The 15,996-nt window shown below is 41.8% G+C and overlaps 1 protein-coding gene across 2 annotated transcripts in view; it reads left to right on the top strand.

Moving 5' to 3' along the window:
• The window catches only part of LOC116399702 (venom factor-like), a 22,778-nt gene extending 6,930 nt beyond the window's left edge, over positions 1 to 15,848 (top strand). For both annotated transcript variants that reach the window (XM_031877061.1, XM_031877060.1), the window contains 25 exons: positions 349 to 564; positions 644 to 844; positions 1,445 to 1,600; positions 1,815 to 1,944; positions 2,850 to 2,918; positions 3,358 to 3,627; positions 4,751 to 5,000; positions 7,039 to 7,124; positions 8,567 to 8,706; positions 8,869 to 9,078; positions 9,255 to 9,315; positions 9,716 to 9,799; positions 9,878 to 10,081; positions 10,518 to 10,593; positions 10,833 to 10,995; positions 11,181 to 11,288; positions 11,415 to 11,571; positions 12,137 to 12,300; positions 12,690 to 12,845; positions 13,304 to 13,363; positions 13,612 to 13,702; positions 14,359 to 14,410; positions 14,527 to 14,614; positions 15,399 to 15,488; positions 15,708 to 15,848. In XM_031877061.1, the coding sequence (XP_031732921.1) occupies positions 349 to 564; positions 644 to 844; positions 1,445 to 1,600; positions 1,815 to 1,944; positions 2,850 to 2,918; positions 3,358 to 3,627; positions 4,751 to 5,000; positions 7,039 to 7,124; positions 8,567 to 8,706; positions 8,869 to 9,078; positions 9,255 to 9,315; positions 9,716 to 9,799; positions 9,878 to 10,081; positions 10,518 to 10,593; positions 10,833 to 10,995; positions 11,181 to 11,288; positions 11,415 to 11,571; positions 12,137 to 12,300; positions 12,690 to 12,845; positions 13,304 to 13,363; positions 13,612 to 13,702; positions 14,359 to 14,410; positions 14,527 to 14,614; positions 15,399 to 15,488; positions 15,708 to 15,833 (3,408 nt within the window). In that variant the 3' untranslated portion in view covers positions 15,834 to 15,848. The remainder of the gene's footprint in view (positions 1 to 348; positions 565 to 643; positions 845 to 1,444; positions 1,601 to 1,814; positions 1,945 to 2,849; positions 2,919 to 3,357; positions 3,628 to 4,750; positions 5,001 to 7,038; positions 7,125 to 8,566; positions 8,707 to 8,868; positions 9,079 to 9,254; positions 9,316 to 9,715; positions 9,800 to 9,877; positions 10,082 to 10,517; positions 10,594 to 10,832; positions 10,996 to 11,180; positions 11,289 to 11,414; positions 11,572 to 12,136; positions 12,301 to 12,689; positions 12,846 to 13,303; positions 13,364 to 13,611; positions 13,703 to 14,358; positions 14,411 to 14,526; positions 14,615 to 15,398; positions 15,489 to 15,707) is intronic.
• Positions 15,849 to 15,996: the final 148 nt, after the last annotated feature.

The raw sequence follows: 15,996 nt of genomic DNA, 5'->3' as shown, positions 1-15,996 counted from the left end.
ATATATGATATATTGCAAAAAAGTTTAATTAGTTAATCAACTGAAAGTCAGTAAGAAATTCGATTAACTGTTTTTGAGTTTTTGAGTTTTCTTCATTATTTTTGTACAAGATGTGAAGATTTTGCCGTTTTTCTTTGCTTTATATAACAACAAAGTAACTTAACAAAAAAGAGTGTCTTCAGAGGACAGTATTAAGTCATTGGTACTTATGGACTTCCCTCTCATAGACCAGAATCATAAAGGCTATTTTGTAAGTTTTTTTCATCTTGAATTTTTAACCCTTTCTTCGGGTTTATGAAGACAAAACTGTCACAACCCCTAATTTGTTTATTGTGTGTGTTTTCCCAGGCTGAGACCATGCAGGCTGACCTGAGACCAGAGCAGCAGGCCAAACAACGGGTCACCGTCCAGCCGTACGTCCCCTTCAACTACCAACATCAGAACTACCTGTACATCTCCACAGGGACCACCGCGGTGTCCGTAGGAGACCTACTGCCCCTGAAGCTGACCGTCGCTCCCGCAGACCCGACGCACAGACAGTTCATCACACACATCACCTACCTGGTGAGACGAGACCGCCGCACCACATTTACAACACAGCAACAGAATCAAATAACACACTTTGTACCCAAAACTCTCTCAGGTGCTGAGTAAAGGCAAAATCATTGTTGCCGAGCGCGTGGAGGTGACGGGCCAGCTGGTCACCGGCGTCGGGCTGACGGTCACCCCGGAGATGATGCCGTCGTTCCGTTTCGTGGCGTTCTACGGTATTCCCTGGGAGGGGCGGGAGGAGGTGGTGGCGGACTCCATCTGGGTGGATGTGGCAGATTCTTGCGTTGGAGGGGTGAGTGATCAGTACCGACGTGTTATTGGAGCGACGCACCTGTGACGGTGGAGCTTGTAGTTGTAGGAAACAGTCACGTGTGTGTATCAGTAGTAGATTTATTTGTACACCTTCTCAATTTCTTGTGCAGAAATCCTAATCTACAAATCAGGAATTAAGAAACTCACACGCTCACAGTTTTTTCTCCAGTTACTGCAGTGAATATGGTGCGTTACGGTGGTATTTTTGTCCATGACTTCATATTTTTTGATACAGCTGTATGAAAGTGTTTTTGCACCAGATTTGTAGAACAGGATTTCTGCAGCTGCAATGACGAGTTCGAGAAGGTGTCACAGTTGTGTTGTGTTTGTGGAAGAGAAAGAAAATCGAGCCATTCCACCGTCACAGATGCTCAGGTGTTGTTCTCAGGAGTTTAGTGAGTTTTAGGGGAACTCAAACTCAAATATATTGAATCAAATTGAAAAGGGAAAAACGTAGAATAACGCCAGCCTTATTCTTTAATCGTTATTTACTCTTCTGATCTGGTCTGAAACACAAACCGACCAGTTAATCAGGATGTGTTCTTTGTGTCGATGAATTTTAATTCTCGTTGTCTTCCAGCTGAAAGTCGGGCCGGTGGACGGCAACCGTCGAGACTACATGCCCGGGAAGAGCTTCAGGTTTCAGGTCAGAGGTGATCCGGGGGCCAAGGTCAGCCTGGTGGCTGTGGACAACGCCGTGTATCTGCTCAACCAGGACAGACTGACACAGAGGAAGGTAGGTGTGATTGAGAAAATGAAAAATTCAAATTTTTTAAAATTTTGATTTGACAAATTAAACATAGTTATTCACTTTGTTATTCACACATTTTAAAATAGTGTGGTGTTACAAGTCATTAGGCAATTTTTTTGTTCCATACCGACGAGCATCATTAGTGTTTTTAAAGTGTCATACCGAAACTAAAAGAAGCCTCTCGTCACCTTGTCTTCAGATTTGGGGCGCGGTGGAGCACGGAGACATCGGCTGCACCAGAGGCGGAGGCAGAGATGCCACATCGGTGTTCTCAGACGCTGGACTGCTCTACGCCTCCAGCGCCGGGTTCAAAACCCAAACCAGACAAGGTAACCTTTGAGCATGGAGCAGCTGAAGATACAGCATGTTTCCTGGTACTTCAATAGATAAACAGTCGATATGAAACAACAACATGCTAAAGCCTGTTTTTGTTTACTCCTTTGTGAATGAAATACTTGATAAAGGAAAATACTCATCAAGTGAAATTATGGAGAAATGAATGAATATTTCCAGCGATACACTATGTTTACATGCATGTACATACAGTATATTTTAAACTGGTCATTGCGGCGTTTTTTTTATTGCTTAATTTGTTTATCGACTACAAAAAAAGGTATTGTGATTGAATGAATGAGGAGATGGGTGCTTTACAAATACAGAATTAGCTCATATTGGAGTGTGTCTTTCTCATTTATGGTTACTGTTCACTGTAAAAACCTTGTATAATACCGTACGTATATCAATAAAGAAAACAATACATACAAAATGATCAGGTATTTTAAAGTTACTGTAAAAAGTAACCGTGTCTAATGTTGGAGTCCGACTTTAACTTTGTAGAAGGCCATGTTTGCTCTGTGTTTACTCAAAGTGAAGCAACACTGGAGCTGAAGCTGCCGTACTGAGGCAAAGTCGTATCGAAGGCTGATATCCTGCCAATATTTAGTTAGTTTAAACTATCAGGGGACAATAAAAGTCTCCACTGAAACCACAAAATACTTGAAAAAAACTGCTATTAGTAATACTTCTTCTACTGCAAATGAAAATAATCATAAGTAGACATCAAAACTGTTTTAGAATCAGTTTGACAGTCAGAGTCGTATCATTACATCCTTGATATCTATCAGAGTGGCAGCACTGATGCTGGTCATTAATCAGATATATCTTTATTTGTAAAAAGATCGTCCACGATAGAGACACGCAGATGAACATAAATATGTTTTCATCTTCTCCTCAGCCCTGCAGTGTCCACGTAGTGCCAGAAGGAGGCGCTCTGCCGAACTTTTGCAGCGTAAAGCACAGCTGGGTGAGTAAAACGAGGGAATGAAATGCAACTAATTGACCGCTAAAGGAAAAAAACAGCACCACAACAAGCTGATGAAAAAGTAAAAGTATGATGTTGTTATTACCTCCGCCAAGGAGGTTATGTTTTTGGTTTGTTGGTGTTTATGTCTGTTTGTCAGCAGAAAAACTACCGGCTCGATTTTCATGAAACTTGGTGGACGGATTTGAGCGTGGGCCGAGAAAGAACCCATGAAATTTTGGAGCGGATCGGAATCACGGGCCCATTGTTTTTCACTTTCCTGAACATCACTTCACATCGAGTGCCCTTCTAGTTGCCAATGTGTAGCAAAAAGCTGCCTTTTTTTCCACGTTTTTGTTTTATCATGTTCAGTTCCCTTTACAAGATGTTGGTGTTTTACTACGAGCACTGATGACTGACTGCTGGTTCCTTCTGCCTCCAGAGAGTCATTACAAGGAGAAGCTGCAGCGTCGCTGCTGTAAGGACGGCCTCAGGGAGATCGCCATGCCGTACTCCTGCATGCGGCGCTCCCTCTACATCACGGAGGGCTGGGAGTGCATCAGGGCCTTCCGCTACTGCTGCGCCACCTTCAGGAACCAAGCGTTTAACACGGAGATCCCCACCACCCCGCCACCCTTCACCACAGCTCCCACCACCACCGCTCAAGCCACCAGGCCCTCTGTTCCATCCGATCCTTTTAATAGAGTGCACTGTACGTTGGCTCTGGTTTATGCTCTTAGATGCTTGTTTGAAGAGAGGAGATGCACTTATGACTTCTGGTGACTAGTAGTTCTCTCGAAAACCGATGTTGAATACACTTATTGTAAGTCGCTTTGGATAAAAGCGTCTGCTAAATGACTGTAATGTAATGTAATGTGTCTGCGGGTGACGGAAGGGTACTCCTGTCCCGGGATACATTTGGTTATTACTCTACTTCAACCTTTTTAGATTTTTAGTTAGCAGGAAACATTTTCACATCTTTCTTTGAAATTTTGTGATATGATGTTTGAAGTGTTTTAATGTGCTGGCATGCTAGCATGTGCTAACAAAGTTCAGATGAGGCTGATGGGAATGTCATTAGTTTTGCAGGTGTTTGGTCACAAACCAAATAATCTTCATGCAGAATCTGTAGGCAGTGGGACAAGATGTTGGTGCGGGAACCGTTCTGGTTTCCGTTGGTGGTCCATGTACCGATCGAGTTTGAGCAGGCTTTAGTTGTATGCAGGTTTAACGCTCCACGTGGAGAGAAGAGGAAGCAGAACGCTTTGGCTGAAATGCAATCTCGGAACCCACCGGCAAATGTCTGATGGCCATTTAGCTTTTTATTTGCTAAAAGGTATATTAGGTATATTAATAAACTGCCTGAGAGGAAAAAGTGGTGGACCGATATCGCCACCCCGAGAGCTGCTAGAGTGGCACAAGTTCGAATAATTCCTTCCACGTAGCCCATTAAATGCTTCCTCCAATAGTGCTGCAGAGCCGGGTTTAACAGTGGGTCCCCGTTTTATTGTGTTGCATACAAGGACATGTCGGTGACGCAATTTTCACACTTTTCCGCTGATCTACAGGTTGCATTACCACCCCAAAAAACAAAGCCATGCGCCAGAAAAGGGAGGGAAGAAGAAGCATAAACACAGCTTTAGATGCAGATGATTAATGAGGCACTTTTGTCAGACATCCCACAATGTGTTTCGGGGAGAAACAATGAACGTTAAAACTTTTAATGAATTTGATGTGTGTGTGTATGTAGACATATTAACAGCTTCTAGATCCATATATTAGAGATATGTAATGAGAGGTCAAGACCTGCTAATCATGTTAAAATGTGTCCATAGATTGGGAAACGGTACGTGTAATGGCTAGACCTCAAAGTCCGCATCAATTGCCTATCCTTATTGGACAGCCTGGAATGAGTGGACTGCGCCCGACCTATTCAAATGCTAACAAAATGGCAGAAGAGGAAGATGAAGAAGAGGAGGAAGAGGAGGAATACCTGGATGAGACTGAAGTGTATCTGCGATCCAAGTTCTACGAGTCTTGGCTGTGGACGGATGTTAAGCTGCCCAGCCGGGCTGACAGAGACGGGTGAGTGAAACATTAAAGTAGTGGTAACATCAGAGGCCGACGATTCTCATTAGCTTACTCAAGCACTCTGAATCTTCTTTTTATTCTGACATTGTATTAGTCCCTGTACTGCAGTTACGATGTTGCAGGAGCGATAAGCAAGCAATCAAATAGAATTTAGAAATAAAAGCAAATAGATGACCACCATTGAATGAAAAGGAAAACGGCATTAGACATTTAATTTCATTTAAATGCTGATTCCATTTTCAAATGATTAGAAAATTGCATTTTAATTGTAATTCTGACTTAAATTATTCTTGCACGAACAGAAAAGTTTAGTATATATTGTTTCTATTGCTTTTTAATTTTCAAACTTTTTGACATTTGAATATCGTCCGCTGCACAGCAGCGTACGACTTTGGAAATTATACGAAAAACAGCTTTTCCATTTTTAATTTAATATATTCATAGAAAGCCCGATAGTATGTGAAAATGAAAATTGGATTATTGCATTTTCATTTACATTTTTACTCAAACAACATACATATGTTGAAATTTAAAATGCTGTTGTGGAATTTCACTTTAATTTTCAAGTTTATATTGTAGTTTTAATGACGACCTCTTTGGGCTTCCATAGCTTAGTGTAACAATATGCAATCAACTTCTCAGACTTGTCTCTTGAACACTTTATCTGCAAAAAGATTCAACGTTAAGAAGAAACCATCAATGGCACAAATTTCACTCAGTGGGATTAATATTCTTAGACAGGAAAAATGAATCTTATTAATGAATAATAAGATATATGGACTTTTCTTCAGTTGCTATTTTTATTGTAGTTTCAAGATCTATTGGTGTTGCTAATGATAAAACAGATTTTAAACGTATTGGGTGTTTGTGAAAAGACCTGCAGTGAAGGAAAGTGTTTGAGTTCATGACTCATCTCCACGGGAACAAGGCAGTAAACAAGTCATCCCTTAAAGAGGACACAGAGATTAGGAGAGAGCAATAACGACACAATATGTTGTCCTCTCGTGTTAACCGACGTGTTGTAACCGTAAAGATTTTGGTATGGAGCAATGGTGGTGTTAGAGTGTCTGTTGACCCTCGTGTGGTCGTGTGGTGTGACGTTTGATCATGTTTCTAAAAACGTATGAAGCCAAAAGAAGGTTACTTTTAAATGTCTATTCTCATCTGTTCCGTCCAGTATCTGTTCAGGACATTGAAGCAAACACGGCACAGAAGCACCTCCCCTCTGCTGTAACGGACCAACTGGGTCCCCAAAAGTCCAAACCCAGTCAGTGATATTTGACGTAACATTCTTGATCCAAAGTCTCTCACTCTGTGTCATCATGTGAGGGGAAGGCACCGTGAACTCCCGGCATTGCATCATGTTTTGTTTGGTCAGTGATCACCGCTGGATAAACAGCTCAGAATCAACAATGCTGACTCTCTTTCCCGTAACAACCATCCATGTTCTGCATTAATTTAAGTTAACATTTTACAAGTTAGCTGCTGAATCGGTAGTCTGTTTTAAATCTTTCTTATTTCCTTGCTTTTATACAGTAAATTAACATTTATACTGTTATCCACCAATCAGCACCAAGTCATATTTATTGTATGTGCAAACATACAATGAATAGTTGGCATTAAACCATTTCTCATTCTGATTCTGAACAGTGGCAAATCTACCACAGAGACGCAAAACAACCAAAAAGGACACAAAATGACTACATAAGGATTCAAAACCACCCATAAGAGAAGCAAACGAACCAAAAGGGACTGTTAAGAGCTGCAAAACGGTCAAAAAGAGACACAAAAAGACCTTGAAGAGACGCAAAATTACCAAAAATATGTCTCCTTGAATCTGGCTCTTGTTCATATGTAGGAACCTGGAGGAGTGGGGGTCCTTTACACGGCTGTGCCCAGGGGCCCATTGTCTCATAATCCATCCATGTATACAGCTATGCTATACTTTTTGTTGTTACACCTTTAAAAAAAAGCAGAGTGGTTTTGACGTTGGACCTCCTGGTGATAACACAGGTATGAATCTGATCAACAGGTTGGCGTTGATGAACCTGGACCATGCTTTACCAGACAGCATCACAGAGTGGGGGGTTCTGGCCATCAGTGCATCACCTCACACAGGTACGAGGAGGCCACACCCAATCCAGGCTCCGTTTTATTTACTTGTCTTTCTTTCTCATTTGAGTGAGCGAGGTCCAGAGTTTTCCCATTCTTCCATCTTCATTTTCTTCTTCTCTCTCTTGTAACCTAGCTTTTCTTTTTTGAGCCCCGGATGTTTGGAGAGGTATTTCCAACTTAGCTAGTCAGGCTGCAGTTTGCTTTAGTCTTTAGATTAGCGGCACATGTCTCTTCTGCACATCTAACCACCACATAGACTGTATATAATGAGTGGACATAATCACTCATTGGTTTGTTGAGTGCCGTTTTGAAACCTTGAGTCGCCATCTTGGATTACAGACGTTGCCATCTTGGCTTTTTGCAACCAATGAACAGAGGTGACCATATTTGGAATGCGGAGGAGTGACGTAGAGACGCTGTTTACATCTCTGGTAGTGACAGTGACCTGTCAATCACAGTAAGCCCCGCCCTAAAGCATCCCCTGCTTTATGGTCTGTGTGACTCTAAATGGACCATAATGTACTAAATGAACATCATGCTGTATTGAAGAAGACTTGAAACTAGAGATTGAGACCATAAACTCATGTTTACAATGTTTACTGAGGTAATAAATCAAGAGAGAAGTAGAGTCATTTTCTCATGGACTTCTATACAACCAGAGGAGTCGCCCCCTGGTGGACACTAGAGAATGCACGTGTTAAAACACTTCAGCATTTGCCGCCTGGACCCCCACAGTTAATGTGAAAATGGTTTTCACGGTGATATACAGTAAGTCAGTGAGTAAATGTTTGTACTTGATGCCATTGAAGGGTCAGCCGACCTTCATGAGCCCCCGTCTCCTGGGCCTCGAACGGGGTCATCTGTACCCTTTGATCCCCCCTGATAACGGGGCTGAGTGTCACATTGCGGCTCCTTTTCTCCCGCAACATCTTACGACACCTGCCACAGGCCGGCTTCTGACGACAATTCTGGCTTTTAAAAAAGGCAAACTTGTTAGCAAAATGGCACATTGAGTATCCCAAATTTTATGAAAACTGGACTATGAATATGCAAGCACTTGACTTTGAGATGTCTACATTTAGCTTTCTCTGCCAATATGTCCCAATGCATCGCACATGTTTATCATTTCTTTAAAACAACTGTCACCACCACTACATTTAAAAACAGTTATTTCTGTAGACTTTCTGTAGAATCTGTTGTCCAAGTTGCTCAACTCTACAGGAAATTGATACATTTTCAGCAATTGCATTGACAGTGTAAAAGCACAGCAAACTCTTGACGTTACTAAAAAGAATCCAAGGCTTAACAAATTGTCCACACTTTGCAAAAACATTTAAAGATTTGAAAGTTCAAATCTTTAAACCCAAAGGATGAAGGAAATACATTAAACCCATTCATACTTGTGCAGAAGCCCCGTCACGAATGTTTTCTCTGAACGTTTGTAGGTTTCTGTGTTGCGGAGCCTTACAACGTCAAAGCATGGAAGCGGTTCTTTGTGGACCTGAAGCTGCCGTATTCAGTGGCGAGGAATGAACAGGTCCAGATCAAAGCGGTGGTGCATAACTACGGCTACGAAAACCTGCATGTAAGAAATTCCGAGCTCAAGCTCTGATTCAATGCTTTTTAATGCACCGGCACCTTCTTCTCATTCAGATTACATGTCGTAGTCATTGAAAAATGTAAATATGTGTATGAATTTTGATGTTAAGAATATATATATATATATTGTGCCTGGTTTCCCGTTCAGGTGAGGGTGATGCTGATGAAGACAGAAGGTATTTGCAGCATTGCCTTCAAGAAGAAACACACACAGGAACTGATGCTGCTGGCCGGCTCTTCTGTGGCGGTGCCTTACACCATCGTGCCGCTGGTGGTGGGGAAACTTCCTCTGGAGGTGATGGTGGTAGCCAGAGACTTGATGGGAGGAGACCGCATCCAGAAACAACTTCGGGTGGTGGTGAGTCACTCTTGATGATGATCTTCTAAAAACAGGGTCAGCTGCTAAAACAGGAAAGTTGATATTCTGGATTGTAAAAATTCTGTGTGTCCTTCCTTGAATATAGATGTTAAGAAGGTAATTAAAATATAACAGACTTACTTGAATAAACATACATCTTTTCTGAACCCAAACAGCTGGATGGAGTGCAGAAGACTGAAGTTTGGAGTACGGTGTTGAACCCGTCTGCTGAGGGAGGTAAGAAGATCACAAATTTATTTATGTAGCACATTTTAGCAACGAGGCGATTGAAATTCAGGTCTGAGTCCATGACTACATCTAGATATCCACCACACGTATGCCACATTTATGGGATTTCCTTGCCTCTCTGCCGAGAATGAGTTGATTCAGTCTCTTAACTCTGGCGTTCTCTTGTTTTCTCTTTATCTGTGTCTATATATTTATTACTGTTTAAACCACCAGTATACATGCTTTTGAGATCACATTTTTATGAGTTACAAACAAGTATTAATCAGTTCAGGACGTCTTCCCAGAATTATTGATTTGGTGTCTTTACGTTATAATGATTAGATTCTCTTTAGGTTTGGGGTTGAAAATAACCAAGTTTAACTTAATGGCTCTCTTCCGTCCACGACAGGAACACAAACTGTTCGTGTGAGCAAGATGGAACTGAAGTCAGTTGTGCCGAACTCTGTGCCAGAGACATTCATCAATGTCAGAGGTCAGTCACTGGTGGTAAGGATTAAAATATTAACCAGTGGAGAGTGCTCTGATTCCTGATTCCTCCTCTCCCCTCCAGGCAACGTGTTGGCAGACAGCATCGATAACTCCATCAGTGACGACTCCCTGGCCTCTCTGATCCGGATGCCCGGCGGCTGTGTGGAGCAGAACTTGGCCAGCATCACTCTGCCGCTCATCGCCACCCTCTACCTGGAGCGAACCAACAACTGGGAGAGTGTAGGGGTGGATCGCAAGGCTGAGGCTCTCCGCTACATCAGGAGAGGTGAGAGAGAAAGAAAAGAAGGCGTCGATAGATGGATGAAGGATTTCCAAAGAAAATAAAGAGAAGCAGTACAACGGGTGACTGATGTCTGTTTAAATGAACACATTAAAACAAAGATAACTTGGATGGACTGATGGATGGATGAATGAAAGAGTTGGTGAGTGGATGGACTGATCTCAATGTCTGGGGATGGATGGATGGATAGTTTGATACATAGGTGGATAGATGGAGGAGTGGTTGGATACATTGATGGGTGAATGGCTAGTTGCTTGGATGGATGGATGGATAGTCAGATACATGGATCTGTGGTTGAATGGATACAGCAATGGATGAATGGAGAGATTTTAGACGTTCTGTTTACATTATGAGTAAAGTAAGGTGCATCTCTCTCTCCTTCATATCCTTTTATCTTTGAATTCTTCCATGCTCTTTTCAGGCTATGAGAACCAGCTGGCTTACAGAAAGAGTGATGGCTCTTACCCCCCCTACAGGAGGGAAGGTGCAAGTACATGGTACTCTCAACATTTTACGTTTTACCAATTAGCTGATTTCCAAGAAAATACATAAGGTTCGAATGTGTGCATCCAAACACATTTTTCCTGTGCCACATTCTGAAATGAAATACTGCAGAACAATTCAAAAGTCACTATGTGTTGATATCAGTTGATATCACTTAAGCTGTTAGATACGTGGTGTAATGTGTTTGAATGTGACCAGATGTAGCTCTAACCACAGTCCGCCTGATTGTCAGGATCACGGCGTACGTGGTGAAAGTTTTCTCCATGGCTCACGCCATCACCGGCATCGCCGAGCAGCAGGTGTGCGACCCTCTGCTCTTCCTGGTGAAGAACAAGCACCGGCTCCAAAGGGGCAACTTCGTGGAGAACAACCCGGTTTACGATACTACCATGACGGTGAGACTTAAAATTCATTCTGTCGTAATTACCCACAATGCTGTGCAGCCAGAAGGCCATTCTTTTGGTTGTATTTTTGTAAAAAAAATAAAACAAAAAATAAGGTTGAACAACTGTTATGCAGTAATTGGAATGAACTGGTATCATTCTAGACTTTAATACAAACCTCGTGTTTGTGTCTCCAGGGCGGTCTCCGTGGTGACGATCCTGAAATAACCCTGACAGCCTTCGTCCTCATCGCGCTCGCTGAGGCCAAGCAGGCCAGGATCAGCTGCGCCGGTCCCAACATAGAGGTACTGTACATTTCATATCAGTTAACGGGTGTCTGTTGCCTTTTTTAATACTCGTTGTTATCATGATGGGGTTTATTATCAGTAGTTGTACTTAAAACTATTATCTACCACATGTGCCTGCTGCAGGTGGTTATCCGTAAGACGGCTGAATACCTGAAGAGAGCGCTGGTGGTGACGGGGAGGCGACCGTACACCGTGGCCATCGCCTCCTACGCGCTGGCTCTGCTGGGCAAAGCTCAACCCTACAACCCGATACCATCGTTACTCAGCGCTGCAGCTCCAGGTTTCTCATACACTCAGCCCTGTTTCATTAGTGCCTACAACAAACATCAAGTTACTGCCTCAGTCAATTCATTTTATTGATTTCTTTTGTCAAATGTCACCTCTTGAGGTTCTTCTCCATAGTCAATGTATTAGCTTAGATGGAGAAACAGAACGAAGTACCAGCACGGGAGCAAAGTACTGCTGTGGACGTATTTTAAACACCTTAACAAATCAATATCAGTTCAATCATTTTTATGCTATATTTAGAATATTTTCACTGTTGAACCTTGCTGCCAGACAGCCCTTTCCAACAGGGAGCTGAAGCCGTTATCTCTGCTCTCTTTAAAGCCACGAGACTCCATTAACAAAAACAGTCATTTTACCTCGCAGAACAAAAGAGTTGCTGGTCTACCGCTGCTCAGCAACTCTTTTGTTCTGCAAGGTAAAATGTGAAATACACAGCTACTGTAGTAGAACACTGACTATGGAGAAGAACCTGATGCAACCCCTCTTCAAATAATCCAAACTATGCCTTTAAAGCCGACATATCAGTGCTTCTATTTCCCCCTTCCTCTCTCCTCCAGGTGGCAGCCACTGGCCCGACACACACAACACCTTGTTCACCTTGGAGGCGACCGGCTACGCCTTGCTGACTCTGGTCAAGTTGGGGCTCATGGAGGAAGCGGCGGCGCCGTTCAAATGGCTGAACAACCAGCGGAGGAGAGGAGGCGGCTTCGGCTCCACTCAGGTAACGACAGGGCGACACTGGAAGTCCAGACTCTGATTAGAGCACCCACTGACAGGTGTTTTATTTAGCCCATCCCATTTATATCAACGAGGCTAAGCTAAAAGAAACACAGAAACACCACCTTAACAACCTACATCCTACAATATGACAATGCAATGTAGTTTGCACCATTGCCCAAAAGTTACAGAAAGCATTAAAAAGTATTAATGGGATAGCTACCCCGGTCCAAACGGTGTAGCAACGTATCTAACAGTCGAATGTGTCCTGAGCCTTCTCTCTCCATGCTAACATGACTTGCAGTTTCTTCAGATTGTTTCTAAAAGTAAGAATCATAAATTAAATGAAATGTCCTTCAAGCTTTGTTATCGGTGCTCCGTTTCCCTCCTCAGTCCACCATGGTGGTGCTCCAGGCGCTGTCAGAGTACCTGATCAACAAACCTCCTCCTGTTGACCTCAGTCTGGATGTGGACGTCAGGATGACGGGACGCAGGGAAATCCGCTACCAATTCAACCACGATACCGCCTACGTGGGTCAGTCCTCCAGGGTGAGAGATCTGAAACCAGTGAAATCAGTTTATCATGATGTTTCTCACTTGATGTTCAGAAACTGTACAGAACGACTCTAAGTTGAGTTTCATAACATTAAAAAGTGAGTTTGCAGGACATTTCTGCAACATCAGGGAGTATATTTTTAATGTGTTTTACCCTTAAAGATAGAACAGAAGTAGAACGTACATTGACTTGTTTGTCTTGGTCATTTGATTTGTACAAATCATAATAAATCAAGAGAGAAGTAGAGTCATTTTCTCATAGACTTCTATACAACCAGAGGAGTCGCCCCCTGGTGGACATTAGAGAGAATGCAGGTTTTGGTCACTTCACACACTGACCGCCTGGTACAAAAGAAAATGGTGATTCTAGTTAGATGTTGTTGAACAATTTGTATTCAAGTTCTACTCCTAATCTGTTTCTATGATTTTAACACAAAATGTCTTCTTTGCAGTTGCCGGCTAATCTTGATGTGGAAGTGCAGGCTCGAGGGAACGGACAGGGAATACTGGAGGTACGATGACACGATGACACTTTTAGTTCAGCAAAAAAAAAAAGTTCTCACATGAGATATAAACACATGCAAAAATAAAATCAATGATACGATCACATGACCGACATCACTCAAAACCTACACAGAAATACGGCAGGAAGTTGTTTCTAACCGGTTAACTTTTTGAGAACAAGGCTTTTATTTTGTTTCTTGTAACTCTTCTGTTTTGCATGTGGTGTCACTTCCTGTTACTCAAACTTTGAACCAAGGTTGTGACGTATTACAACCAGCTGCATGAGGTGGATGAGAGAATGCCCTGCAAGGCCTTTGAGCTCAACGTCACTATTGAAGAATCCAGCGGTAACTCAAGTTCTGTCTCATAATATACATGAACGATGTCTCTCTCTTTATATTATCTAATAATTTAACATCTTGTCTGTCGGTCGAGTCACTTTTAGTACCACAAAGGGATGAAAACATTCAAGCAAAGTTGAAAACAATCCAGACCGTACCATGTCCTTGATATACCGGAAACAAACTGCATCAAACATGACATAATGACAACATGACATAATGACAACATGACATAATAATAACAAAATAAAATAAAATATAAAACACAAAAGCTAAATTATTAAAACACCATCCATGATTTATAGATAACAAAGCAGAATATAATGTCAAAGATGAACATTCTATTGCCATTCATAATGGTAGTCACCATCACACATTGTTGAAGCATAATATTTTAAATATTGACAAATACATTTAGTAAACTATATTTATAAAGCACTTTTTACAACAATGTAAAAATGTAAAGAAAGTCCCAAAATTATACAAAAATATTGGAAAAAAATTTAACACAAATTGAATTAAACAATTCAACACACACTGGACATCTTCAATAAATTATTATATCATCATTAGTAAAATAAAATGACATTCTGTGGCACAACTGAATATTAGTACTATGAATTTAAGGCCACAGCACATCAAGAAATGCTTTGTTTCCACAGAAAAGCCTCCAGCTGATGTAGAAAAATCCTACCAGATCACCATCAAAGTGCGGTGAGTTATTGTCTTTATCCTTTTTTCACTTTTATGAAAAAAGCAGCCTGTCTTGTAGTGTTTGAATAAAAAGCTGAAGTATGTTTAGTCAGTGCTGGTCTTTGTCCTCCCCACAGGGCTTTAGGACTCAGAGATGTCCGGATGGTGGTTCTGGACATCAACCTGCCCACCGGCTTCACCCCAGAAAACTCCGACCTGGAGATGGTAATCGGCCTCTACTGACAGATTAAAGTTTAAAGTGTAGCCTGCTGTAGAGCACATCTCCACTTAGTTTACATTCACAGAAACGTGTTTTTGAATCAGTCTCAAAGATTTTCACGTAACGTGTCTGTTTAGTTACTGTTGATCGCAGAAGGAAGTAACACAACGGTGAATGATGAAAGTATTGCAGTATTTATATATTTGCAGTGTTACAAACAACACAATTCTGTAAATTTGAAGGTCAAGCGTCAACAAAAAGACTGCAGACTGCTAAACTCTGAGCACGACTCCATTGTTTTCACTCAAATTTAAAATCGAAATAAACCAGGACTTAAATCTTAAGGATTGCCACTTTAAGAGAATGCGTAATAGTTTTACTGTATGAAATACTTTTTGCTCTTATTTTGAAAAAGTGATGAAACTGACATGAAGAATAGGAGTATAGGAGTTAAACGCATTAAAGTTCCAACTAAATTGATCATAATATCGATTATATAAAAATGTATTTTTATCTGAGCTGCACTTTGGCTCACAGAGGAGCAGCGATGTAACCGTGAAGGGAGCTTCAAACAGGGCTGACTTCGTCTTTTATTTGTCTAAAAAAACAAACCGAGATGAAATAAAAACAGGAATGATCTTCTCGAGAAAAGACCTGATTCATCGGGGTGTTTGATTCTTCTTCTAACAGAAAAGAAGCCAACATCCCGATGGATCCCTTTCAGAAAGCAGTTAATCAAAAGTGTTCTACATCGTAACCGATTCTGTGTTCGTGTGTGTGTTTGTCCAGCTTTCAAACTCAGTGGACCGTTACATCAATAACTTCCAGATTGTTGATAACCTGAGTGACAGAGGCTCTCTGATCATCCACCTGTTCAAGGTAAAGCATCGACGAGCTGCATCGTGTCATTGAGATGCACAAATACAAAGTTTCCCTCAATGAAAACAAATGTCTCTAACGGAGTTAATGCCTCCATTTCTGTGGCTTTTCCAAGTTGCAGGTTTACTCAATCATCTGGATCTTTGCACAGTGAAACCCAGCGCTTGCTTACTCTTCACTGTTGCTATGACACACTGTCGTCCCCTGTCCTCCTCCCAGGTGTCTCACAAAGAGCCGGAGATCCTGATCTTCAGGCTGCAGCAGAGCTTCAAAGTGGGCCTCCTCCAGCCGTCCTCGGTCACCGTCTACGAGTATTACAACCCAGGTAGGACGAACACGTTCTGACCACCACATCCAGGAAATAGTTCACACCACATCCAGGAAATAGTTCACACCACATCCAGGAAATAGTTCACCACCACATCCAGGAAATAGTTCACCATCACATCCAGGAAATAGTTCACCACCACATCCAGGAAATAGTTCACCATCACATCCAGGAAATAGT

The sequence above is a fragment of the Anarrhichthys ocellatus genome, unplaced genomic scaffold (genome assembly GCF_004355925.1).
Source record: "Anarrhichthys ocellatus isolate YVR2014 unplaced genomic scaffold, GSC_Weel_1.0 scaffold124, whole genome shotgun sequence".
In the NCBI taxonomy this organism is placed as follows: domain Eukaryota; kingdom Metazoa; phylum Chordata; class Actinopteri; order Perciformes; family Anarhichadidae; genus Anarrhichthys; species Anarrhichthys ocellatus.
This window is presented reverse-complemented; position numbering and strand designations above follow the sequence as displayed.